The sequence below is a fragment of the Anarrhichthys ocellatus genome, unplaced genomic scaffold (assembly GCF_004355925.1).
Source record: "Anarrhichthys ocellatus isolate YVR2014 unplaced genomic scaffold, GSC_Weel_1.0 scaffold805, whole genome shotgun sequence".
NCBI lineage: Eukaryota > Metazoa > Chordata > Actinopteri > Perciformes > Anarhichadidae > Anarrhichthys > Anarrhichthys ocellatus.
In genome coordinates this window covers 5,880-18,290 of record NW_022280779.1, presented here as the reverse complement: position 1 = coordinate 18,290, position 12,411 = coordinate 5,880, and the positions used below count along the sequence as shown (strand labels likewise).

Sequence of the window (12,411 nt, the reverse complement as noted above, 5' to 3'; positions counted from 1 at the left end):
TGTGTGTGTGTGTGTGTGTGTGTGTGTGTGTGTGTGTGTGTGTGTGTTTGTTTGTTTGTTTGTTTGTTTGTTTGTTTGTTTGTTTGTTGTTGTTGTTGTTTTTAGGGTTCATGTTGTCAGACCTCCCCGAGCTGTTTGGACCTCCAGACTCAGCCCCGCCCCTCCTCATCAGACTGATGGAGGCCATCGAGAGCAAAGGTAACACACCTACACACAGACAAACACACAAGTCGAAACAGTGTAGTTCTGGTGTTGAACCGTTCTATCTCGTAGTGACTTCACTCCGCTCTCTGCTGGTCGTGTCTCTGCAGTGACTTTGTTTGTTGTTAAGAAAGATGTAAACATGAAGTTGATTCTCTCGTCTGTGTGTAGCGTGTCTGAATGCTTCTGTTCTTACCTGATGTTGAGTCCTTGTTGCTTCAGGTGTGGACAGCATCAGTGTGTATCACAGTCTGACTGGAGGAGGTCTGGACACCCGACAGCTGGCCGACGCTGGTGAGGATTCTTCTTCTTCTTCAGACATGTTTGATAGGGGTGGGGGTAAAAATCGATACAGCATAGTATCGCGATATTTTGCATGGCGATATTGTATCGACACACGGATGCCAAGTATCGATCTTTTATTATATAAACTATTAAAAATATATATATTTTCTGGTGAGGTCAGCAGAGGTGCCGGGTCAGCGTGATTGGTAGGAAGTTGGTCAAAACAAAGAGAGACATCTGGCCTCACAACGGGGTTAAATCTGCCAACAGCAGCCAGGCTCATGGGGAGAGTGCAGCGCATAACTGTCTCTCTGCCCTCGACGTCCACGCATCACAAGTTATACTGAGTTATATAACTCTTATTTCCTACTTATATAAGTTATAGTTCATATACTGAGTCCACACGTTTGCATTTAGTTAAGTTGGACTATGTAGTAATACAAACAGTTCAGTTTGTCAGGTTCATGCAACATTTATGACATTGTTGGTCAGTCTGTCTGCTTGACAATCCTATTCTGCTGCAATAAAAATGATTGAAGTGAGATGAACAGACTGAAAACTTTATCTCATTAGATAAAACATGTTGACACAGTTTTCCTTTGGGGACATCATTTGAAGTTGAAAAAAGTAATAAATCGCGATATAGGCCTATGGTATCGCAGTATCGTGATAATATCGCAGTATCATGATAATATCGTATCGCGGGACCTCTGGTGATTCCCACCCCTAATGTTTGACTGAACTTCTAGTTGTTGGAATGCTGTTAAGCATTCCAACAACTAGAAGTTCAAATCCTTCTACTTCCTCATACTTTCAGCTACAGACACCATTTCAACTTTAAAATGTTGAGAAAACCCTTAGGTATTGCCACATTATTCAGCTTTCTGATATCTTTTACACATTTTGAACTGCAGCAATTTAACTTTTATGATTTTTCAGCCCTTTTCTGACTTTATAATGGGTGTGTATTGCGCAGCTTAGAGTGCGTGATGTCACCGCTAGAGTGAAGAGCAGCTTGAGATTCTTGTGAAAAAAACATTTGTATTTTGCCACTGTGTCCACAATCTTCACTCTTCATGCATCATTTCTGGATGTAGAAGTAGCTAATCTTGTCCTTGTCGTAGACAAATGACTGTGGAATCCCACAGATTTACACATTTGGCACAGAAGCCTGTAATTGAGAGGAAAACCAACTTTCTGCTCCATAGAGACCAATGTTAAATTTTGCTTCAAAAACATCTTCCACGGAACACGGTACCCCATTTCTAGATCGCCAGTTCAGCCACATTTTTTACACTACAGACACAATTTTTACAGGATCTGTTCTTCAACTCATCCTTCCTCTCATTTATTAATATCGGAGCAATAGGAGCTACGGTTATGGGAGTTTTGAGGATTTGTTTGAGAGGTGTTTCCCTGTTTTATCTCCATGAAAAGGCTGCAAGGAGGTGTTTCTGATTAAGCTAATTAGTGATGTTGATAAACAGACTCACAGACTCTCTCTCTCTCTCTCTCTCTCTCTCTCTCTCTCTCTCTCTCTCTCATATTCAGGTCTTACAGCTTTTTACAGGACCCCCCCACCCCATTTTAAAGTAAAGGCCCCACAAAATGAATTCTAACTGAAATGCTTGTGATGAAGCCTGTCATTTAATAACTTCTGTTTATGTGTCCAACATTACGATTCTGTCTCCTCTCCCCCACCCAGTCCCACCCTTTCAAAATAAAAGCCTCATGGATTAACTATACGTTAAGCTCAAAATTAGGCTTTTTTTGTTGAAATAATGAATGCTCTTACTAATACTGCGACAACTACTACTACTGCTGCTAATATTTATAGTATTACTACTGCTCCTACTACTACTACTACTGCTGCAACTTTTGCTGTTGCTACTATTACTACTACTGCTACTGCTATTACTGCTACCATCAATATTATTACTACCACTACTACTATTACTTATACTACAACTGCTACTACTGCTATTGCTGCTACTACCAGTACTAATACTACTACAGCTATTAGTACGACTGCTACTAGTACTACTACTACTGCTATTACTTCTACTTCAAAAACTGACTTTACTATTACTACTACTTCTACTACTACTACTACTGTTAAGTACTACAACCACTACTACAGCTATTACTACGACTACTGATACTACCACTTCTACTACTTCTTCTAATTACTAATACTTCTACTACAACTACTACTGCTACAACTAGTACTTATTATAATGCTACTAATACTTCTACTGCTAATAATACTGCTTCTACTACAACTAAAACTTAGACTACAACAAATATCACTACCTACTGTTTCTCTTTATTCAACTTCCTTTTATATTTCTTCCGTACGTATTTTGCTACTTAACTCCTTCCACATTTTTTAAGCTACAGAAACCGTTTGAATATCTAAATGTTCAGCTCTTTCAGGAGAGGGGTGATATGACTTCATATTTGTAATCTTTAAGCCTTTTGAATTATTAAGCTTTCTGCAATATTTTTTGAAAGGGATCTCTATGGAGAAAATCTTCAAATCCTGTTAAACTTCTTCAACTTTCAAAGCCTTCTTCTCATACTTTCAGCTACAGACACCATAGTGAGATATTTCAACTAGAAGGGTTTTCAGCAGTGCAGTTTAAATGCTTTCAGGCTCCAACATTTTTCAGACAGGTAGTCTTCCATTTCTGTACTTTCAGCGATGTTTATGCAATTCATTTCAGCATTCCAACGCATTTTCAGCAGGAAATGCATTTTCTAGTTCATACTTCTCTGTCCTTACTAAGTATTCAGTCCTCATGCAGTGTATGTTTAATAGAGACCTGCTACGTTGACCCTGTGGCTCGTATATCTGCAGTGCAAAGGATTGTGGGTCATAAAGCCAGAAAAGCTTCTTCCTGTAAAATGCCACCAGACTTGATGTACTCGGGCTGTGTTTTGAGGAGACGAACAGAGAATAACTGGAGGTGTGTTTGTTTTCCAGACCTGGAGCAGCTGGAGGTGTCGTCTCTGTGTGACGGGGTGAACCGGTTCCTCCAGGATCTACCTGGTCCAGTCCTCCCGTCATCGCTGCAGACCGACATGATTCATGCGGTGCAAGGTGACGGTTTAAACCCCGTCCTGAAGAGATTCTTCTTCCGCTTCTTCTGCTTCTTGTGTTTTCCCGTTAACGGCGTGTCTTTGTGTCCACAGATGTCCAGGACCTGGAGGACTGTGCCCAGCTCCTTCGTGGTGTGACCAGTTCTCCCAGCTTCCCGGCCCAGTACGGGCTGACCCTGCTCAGCGTGGTCCGCCACCTGGCCCGGCTCTGTCTGACCGGAACCAGGACCCAGCTGAGCCCCCGAAACCTGGCAGAGACCTTCAGCCCTCTGCTGTTCAGACCGGCTGCAGGGTCAGTACTGACACGGTGTACTCTCTAGACCCTGAACCTGAACCTTAAAGACCACGTGTAGGTCATTGTAGGTGGAATCGTATATAATGAGGGGGTTGATATTCAGAGAAAATACTGTAAATATAATACTAATAATCAACGTTTCATTATGAGTCTCCCTGAATATTAAACTCTCTATTCTACTCTATTAAACAACCAGGGTCTCATGTTCACATGAAACCACATGAATCTCCATATTTATTATTATTTGACTTTAATCTTTTATTTTAGCGTCCTTTAGACTCTGTGTGTGTGTGTGTGTGTGCGCGCGCGTGTGTAGATTTCTGACTGTGAGTCTGTCTTCAGGTCTGAGTCCAGTCTGGATCCTCTGGTTCAGGTCCTGGAGGTTCTGATAACCAGCGAGCTCAACATGAACCAGGCTGCACCAGGTGTGTGTGTGTGTGTGTATCTGATACTAAGTTTCCTAAATGTTGATTCATTTTTAATAACTGCTGCAGATACTAAAAATCTGACAGAACACATTTTTCACGAGCTTCTTGATCCAAATCCTGATCAGCTTTGAGTTGTTGATCTGAACTCTGAGGCTCCTGAACGTCTCGCTCTGGAACTACTAAAGCCCCGCGGCGGTTTACTGAGCGTTGCATCAGTCGGTTTCACGTGAACGTCGGAAATCTGTTTTAAATATTGAGCCCATGATCACTTTCAGTTCCTCTGAACGCAGCGTCACGCTGTTCAGTCTGAAGAGGACAAAGGTCGAGACGTTCGTCTAAGTCTCCGTCCAGATGAGATCATGAAGAAGAAGAACGAACCTGAAAAGTAGAAAAATAATCCAGAGATGTAATAACAGTTAATTTAGTTATTAGAGCTGAAAACTTTCTTTGATCATTTTGTCCCAGATTTAAATCAAAACTTTATTTTGTCGTTCGGCTGCTCGTGACGATTTAAAACCAAACTGATGGATTTAAGAAGTTTAATAGAAAATCTGGTTTAATCAGAATTAAACATTTTGGTTTTTGGTGTTAAAACTTCGTCATAAAACATCTTTTCATCCTATAGAAGAAGAATCTAAAGATATCGACTGTCCGTCCTACTAAATATAAACTGTACTTATTCAAGTTAAAGATTGTTTGAACACGCAGGTAAACGCAGCCTCCGTTAGCCGTATTTACGATAAAGTTTCTGATGAAGTTGGTTTTAAGGTTGTTCTTTTACGACCTATAGTGAACTTGCAGTTGAGAGAAATTGTGAGCTTAATGTTTTCTACACTCACTAACGTGTGGTGTATTAAGCCTCGAGTTCGTCGATTTTACCGTCGCCATCTTGTTTTTTTTTTATCAGCCAGTGAACAGGAAGTGACCATATATGGTCTGACGTAGAGACGCCGTATACGTCTCTGGTAGAGACCTGTCAATCACTGTGTAGCCCCGCCCTAAATCATCCCCTGCTTTATGGTCTGTGTGACTCTAAATGGACCATAATGTACTAAATGAACATCATGCTGTATTGAAGAAGACTTGAAACTAGAGATTGAGACCATAAACTCATGTTTACAATGTTTACTGAGGTAATAGATCAAGAGAGAAGTAGAGTCATTTTCTCATAGACTTCTATACAACCAGAGGAGTCGCCCCCTGGTGGACACTGGAGAGAATGCAGCTTTAATACAGCTGATGGTCGGTCATCTTGCCGTGTCGTATCCGTCATCCGTCTCTCGCTCTCCATGGGAATGAATGGGATCCGTCAACTTCACATATGGCAACAGATTTGGTGGTTCTCCACCTTAAACGTGACGGGCAGAATAATTGTAAATATAATAGGACACAATTCTCAGGTACTTGGAGTATTTCTATTTTCTGCTACATTTCACTTCTTACTGCACTAATCAATCTGACAGCTTTAGTTACTTTACAAGTTAAAATAAAATATAATCGACTAATAAATAATAATGTATTATTATAGATTAAAGTCATTCAAATGAGCTCCACCTTTTAAAGTGACATTAATGCATCAGTAATATGTATTATTCTGCATAATTAGTGCTTCTGCTGTCAGTACTTTAAGTATATTTTGATGACATTTTGAACGTCAGGTGATTATTTCTTTGTGTCATTCATTAATTCAGCGAGTCGCTCTGACCGAGCGGCAGCTGAAACGATGACATCATCCATCCACACAGTGAAGGATGCAGCAGAGGAGGAGGGGGGGGGGGGGGGGGTTGCCTCTGTGATATCACTGCCATCGCGGGATTGGCTGGGGGCAACAGTGATGTCACACATCTCCAAGCTGCTCTCCTGAGCTTTGAACTGAGGCTCGGAGACGGAGACTTTAAGTTGCGTTGTTGGTTTTAAAAAAGAAAATCTTTAAAACAGATTCAGGATAAACGCAAACGAGATGTTTTCTCCGGGCTCGTTATCTTCTCAGAGAGAGAGAGAGAGAGAGAGAGAGAGAGAGAGAGAGAGAGAGAGAGAGAGACAGGTACACCTGGTTCATAGAGAGAGAGAGAGAGAGAGAGAGAGAGAGAGAGAGAGAGAGAGAGAGACCTGCAGCTCTCAGTGCAGCCGAGCGTGTCTATATATTAAAGAGTGATAGTCAGAAACATAAGACTGGACCCCGTTTCCCTCCGAGATGACGTCGGGTGTTTTAGAGGTAGGATAGGCTGCTGTAGTCGGGACATCTATGAGATCCAGAACAGAAGGACCCAGGTTTGGTTTTTCCCCGCTGAAGCGTCGCAGAGGTGGCCGAAGGGTTTAAGAGGGCCGACATGGAGCGAGAGGAGGGAGGCCGGGCCGAGGCCGAGCCTCTGAGGGGACGAGACAAGATCCTCTGCTACATTACCATGCAGAGTCCAGGTAGGAGCTCAGACCTGGACCTGGAGCTGCGTAGACCAACACCTGGGGGCAGTCTGCCTCAGCGTGGACCACCTGGCTGTTGGTGTCCTGCTGAGCCGCTATGATCAGATGTCGTCTTGTGTTTGTTTTTATATTCGAGGTATTTTATAAAGTTGAATCGTAGGAAAGTTCTCTCTCTGATCTGATCTGATTATTTATTTAACCATATAATTCAACTGAGAAGCAGTTCTCATTCACAATGACAACCTGGCCAAAGAGGCAGCAACAGGAGGCGAAATGATACAAAACAATCTCAATATGTACAATATATTTAAAAGCAAACGGTGTTCCTGGAGAAGCGGGTGCAGAGATCGTTGTTTGTAATGAGTTATTAAAGGAGGGCGAGGAGTTTAGCTTCACGTGGAGCAGCAAACTGGAACCAAAAAACGTCCGAAAGGTGGTGCGGACTATTCGTAATCGAACATAAAACACGTGGTTACTGTTAAAGATGATGAGTAGATGAGAGCGGAGACTTGTGGGTGTTTTTACCAGCGATGGTTTTATAGATGCACTGATACCAGTGGATTCATCTGTGTGGAGTGGAGTGATGGCAGTTTGGTAGATGACGTCTGGTTTATTTTGGAGGCGGAGCTGTAGATTACATCACCGTAGTCTAAGATGGGAAGGACTTTCATCTTAACCAGAGCGGGTAGAGGAGGCTTTGTTACGGTACAGGAAACCAATTCTGGATCTGACTTTGTAAACCAAGTGTGTTAAAGGTGAGCGAACTGTCGAGCCAGATACACAAGTACTTGGAGAAATTGTAGTTCTGGTCCATCCAGGGAGGAGATTACGAGATGGCAGGCAGGTTGTGGTGACTCTTGGAAACATACATTTAGTTTTGTTCGTGTTTTAAGAGAAGGCACGTTGGATACTATTGAAGTTGTGGTGTTCAGGGACGAGCTGGATGTGTATAAGACGGTGTCGTCTGCATACAAATAGACGTGAGAGCCGCCTGCAGCGTGAGCATCGTTGTTCAAGTAGATTATGATTAAGGTTGTATTTATGTTCTTTGTTTCACAGATGTTTGTTCACACGGTCACTGATGTGAAACTGGTTTTTGTTTGCTGATGTCTTCTAGGTTGTGGTTTGATAAACGGGACCTAGTCTAAAGGATGAAGGCATGAGAACTTGTCTCGGCTTCTTCTGGTTGCCGTCCTGGTGTCCAAGAAGAGGGAAGACGGATGTCCTGCTTTAATCCATGTTCTCACAAATAGACACTGGATCACATTGGTCCAGTTAGGTCCACAAACAGACGGGAAGACGGTCTCGCTTCGTACAACCTGTTGGGTCTCAGGGTGGATGCGTCATTTACGCCGGAAAATCATCTCTCGTAATTACTATTCATATTTGTGAATTGTACCTATTTGGGAATATTTTGGTTTTAAAGATCTTGAGAGATATCGAGCATCATCGACGAATATCTTTTCTTGTAAAATGTCCAATGTCATCAGCGACTTGTTCTGGAGTTTATTAACGGTGGCAAAATCAGTTTTTTCCTTGTTCTTTTGTGCTAAAAAGACGTAACTTTGCTTGTTTTAACAAGGCTGCATACTGTCACCACTGCTGTTCTCTATTTACACAGAATAAAATGTCCACAGCAGTAATATCAAGCTGTTCAAATATGCTGACCATACTGCTCTTGTTATTCTCTTCCTAAAAGACGATGCCATGCCGGTAACTGGACTTCAGGACCGGTGTCTGACAGCTAAACTGGAGATGAATGTGGCCAAAACAAAGGAAGTTATAATACAAAGAGAACCTGAACATTCTCCCTGTAGTACTGGTACTACTGGTACTAGTAACAGGCCTGTAGGAGAAGTACAACGTTTAAAGTACTTTGGCCAAGTTATTGATCAGACCCGAACTTCAGCATTCATTCATTCATTCATTCATGGTCCCAAAGGCCAAGCAGCACATATACAGGAAGTCTTCTGTTAAGCCTCCGTGGCATTAGTGGCATTATGTTCTGGGTTGTCCATCCGTACATATGTGAACGTGAATCTCTTCAAAGGGTGACTGTGACCATAACTCTACCCACTGCAGCAGCATCGGTTCTGTCTGGACTGGAGAGTATTCCTTCATTGAATGAAGAGCACATAGGACACTGAAGTTGATGATGTCGTTCTTCGCCCGATGCTTTGATTGACAGATGGTTCATCCAATCATCTGCCTCATATTTATGTTATTTAAAGCGCCTTCCCTTCTCTAAACTGGTTCCAATGACGACTTCTTAGTAACAAATTATCTGGTGCGTCAAGTTAACTGCATCAGAGAACTCTTGTAGTTACATTAGACAAGCTCTCTTATTGTTCATAGAAGGTATTTGCTGCTACCTGCTCATTGGCACTTCTGTATACTGTATATTTGTATGTTGTAATGGCGTGTTGTGTGTACTGTATGTACCTTTGCTGTACTGAGGACAAGCCAGAGACAAATCTCCACTGAGGTGGTCAATCTAATCTAGTCTCGGTATCCCTCTCACAAATCCAGCATTAGACATTTTAGTGTAGAAATGAACTCATCAGTGCCCTCTGGTGGACAAACATTGATTCTCAATAACTTTAAACATGAACTGATATATCTGTGACAAGCTAATATACCTGATATATCAGTAGCTCCACTTCCTCTCAACAGTTTGGACTTCCAGAATGATCGTGTGGAGAATTAAAAACTCAATTGTTAGTGATTGATTCATCTCTCTCTCTCACACACACACACACACAGACAAAGATTAAATTAAACCTCTCTGTCGTTGTTTCAGCGTTGCCTCCTAAACCGGTCAAGTCTTCAGCTCCAGCAGCTTCCTGCAGCTTCAACAACAGTATTTCCCTGCAGGACGCCGAGTGGTACTGGGGAGACATCTCCAGGTAATACACACGTCCAGGCTAACCGCTAAAACACATGCAGTGTGTATTAGTAATAATGTTAACAATGTTAATGTCATAATAATCTAATGATAGAAGATGGTGTGTTACGGTTTGGTATTCTATTTTTACAGTGTAGTAATAGTACTTTGAGTTATAACTGTTTTTACAGTGTTGTATTGGTCCTTTCAGTTGTAACAGAGTATTTTCACAGCGTGGTATTAATACTTGCGGTGTGTTCTGTGTTTGTAGAGAGGAGGTGAACGAGAAGCTCAGAGACACAGCTGACGGTACGTTCCTGGTTCGAGACGCCTCCACTAAGATGCACGGAGATTACACTCTGACTCTGAGGTAAACCAAGATGTATTCTAATTTATCCATTCTGTTTTCTTTCATTCTTTATTTATTAAGTATTTTTATTAATGTATGGTTGACCGACTGACTGACTTATTGGGGGAAAAAAAGGCAAATTGCTGATCTTGTCAGATGAGACTTTTATTTTGAAGTCCGTTCTTACACGTGAGGCTAAATTGACCGTCGCTTCACTTGTTTAGCTCTCAGGCTCTTTCTTGTCTACTACTTCCCTCCAGAAACAGAACCCTCTGCTCGTACATCACACACAGTATTGTCTGCTGGTTTGGTGTAACAGACTGATGTTCTCTGACCACCTGTAGGAAAGGAGGCAACAACAAGCTGATAAAGATCTTTCATCGGGAGGGAAAGTACGGCTTCTCCGACCCGTTGACTTTCAGCTCAGTGGTGGAGCTCATCAACCATTACCGGCACGAGTCCCTCGCCCAGTACAACCCCAAACTGGATGTCAAGCTGCTGTACCCGGTCTCCAAACACCAGCAGGTCTGTACACGGCCTGAAGTCATTGACCGGTGGTGCGTCAGCTCATCAGGCGTCTGATTGGACTTGTTGTTGTTCAGGACCAGGTGGTGAAGGAGGACAGTATCGAAGCTGTGGGGAAGAAGCTGCATGAGTATCACCTGCAGTTCCAGGAGAAGAATCGAGAGTACGACAGGCTGTACGAGGAGTACACCAGAACCTCGCAGGTACACGACAACACAGCTACAGTGCACTACGATACAATACGATACAATACGATACAATACGATGCACTACGATAAAATAAGATACAATAAGGTACAATACTCTATTATATGATACAATATGATGCAATGTGATGGATGACATAACGATCCTCCTCTCCTCTCCTCCTGCAGGAGATCCAGATGAAGAGGACTGCCATCGAGGCCTTCAATGAGACCATAAAGATCTTCGAGGAGCAGTGTCAGACTCAGGAGCGCTTCAGCAAAGAGTACATCGAGAAGTTTCGCCGAGAGGGCAACGACAAGGAGATCCAGAGGTAGGGCTGTTGCCACGGTAACTGTGACGGAGACCTTTTTTTAAAACACAGACACACGTGAAGGAGCCCTTGTTGCCATGGCACCAGAGCCTGCAGGAAGAAACCACCTGCTGGTGAATTTAGTGTTTGTTGTCCAGTCAGATCGAGCGGCTGCTTTCTGTTCTATTAAGACTGAAGAAGCAGTTCTGTTGTTTTAATAGAGATCTGGTTCATAGTGTCATTCATCACGCTGCTGCTCTTCAGTAGAGACGCAGCTGTTTAAATGTTGTACTTCTAGCTCTTTGTGTTGTTGTTACCGTCTGTGCCGCTAACGGCAGCTAGCTCAGTGAATCAGACCTGCGCGCTACGATGCTAACGGTAAAGATGACGCTAAACCACGACTCTCACGTCGCACGACGGATTCATCGTGCGTATAGACATCCAATTTGGTTCCTGAAAAATGTGATTAACTATTTAAAATGGCTCTTGTAATATTCACAATATTTTTTGGGACAATTTTTAACTTCATAGATAAAAATGTCCTAAATTTTGACAGTTTTCTGAATTTAGTTGTTAGGAAAGTTAACTTTCTATCTGTAAACTAAAAGTTTGATTGTTTTCAAAATACTACTTTATTCCACGGATGCATTCATGCTTAAAAGGTCTTAATTTAGATTGTTTAAAGTTTAAGACCATAAAATGTCTTTAAAAGTCTTATTTTTAACCATGAAACGTATATTTACATATTTAAATGTAACATAAGTTTATCTTCAGTTCCAGCCTTTCTGTACATGTGACCTGGTTCTCCACAGATAAGAAGTCTTTTTATCTGTTTGGTATCTGCTAGAGATCTATGGAAGCCCACTGCGGCCACTGTGATGAAAACATGACTTAGGATCTCATAATGAGTGACAGGATCTTTATCTTTCCTCACAGTGGTGGAAATGAGCTTCCATAGTAAACAGAAGCTAACGATGACTAGAAGACATTAAAGGTGTGAAGGATGAGGAGGTGTGAAGATGAGAACGTTTGGCTGGTTTGAAGCTCACCTCTCTGTCTCTCTCTGTGTCTCTGTGTCTGTCTCTGTCTCTCTCTGTGTCTCTGTGTGTCTGTCTCTCTCTCTCTGTGTCTGTGTCTGTGTCTCTGTGTGTCTCTGTCTCTGTGTGTCTGTGTCTCTCTGTCTCTGTCTCTGTGTGTCTGTGTCTCTGTCTCTCTCTGTCTCTGTCTCTGTGTGTCTGTCTCTCTCTGTCTCTCTCTGTCTCTGTCTCTCTCTGTCTCTCTGTCTCTCTCTCTGTCTGTGTGTCTGTCTCTCTCTGTCTCTGTGTGTCTGTCTCTCTCTGTCTCTCTCTGTCTCTGTGTGTCTGTCTCTCTGTCTCTGTGTGTCTGTCTCTCTCTGTCTCTGTGTGTCTGTCTCTCTGTCTCTGT

At 42.4% G+C, this 12,411-nt stretch overlaps 1 protein-coding gene across 2 annotated transcripts in view; it reads left to right on the top strand.

Annotated features, from left to right (window-relative positions):
* Window positions 1-38: 38 nt before the first annotated feature.
* The window catches only part of LOC116377013 (phosphatidylinositol 3-kinase regulatory subunit alpha-like), a 14,831-nt gene continuing 2,458 nt past the window's right edge, over window positions 39-12,411 (top strand). For both annotated transcript variants that reach the window (XM_031838537.1, XM_031838536.1), the window contains exons 1-10: window positions 39-198; window positions 424-495; window positions 3,473-3,589; window positions 3,682-3,880; window positions 4,226-4,308; window positions 9,533-9,638; window positions 9,888-9,986; window positions 10,310-10,490; window positions 10,568-10,693; window positions 10,865-11,007. In XM_031838537.1, coding sequence (XP_031694397.1) covers window positions 111-198; window positions 424-495; window positions 3,473-3,589; window positions 3,682-3,880; window positions 4,226-4,308; window positions 9,533-9,638; window positions 9,888-9,986; window positions 10,310-10,490; window positions 10,568-10,693; window positions 10,865-11,007 — 1,214 coding nt within the window. In that variant the 5' untranslated portion in view covers window positions 39-110. The remainder of the gene's footprint in view (window positions 199-423; window positions 496-3,472; window positions 3,590-3,681; window positions 3,881-4,225; window positions 4,309-9,532; window positions 9,639-9,887; window positions 9,987-10,309; window positions 10,491-10,567; window positions 10,694-10,864; window positions 11,008-12,411) is intronic.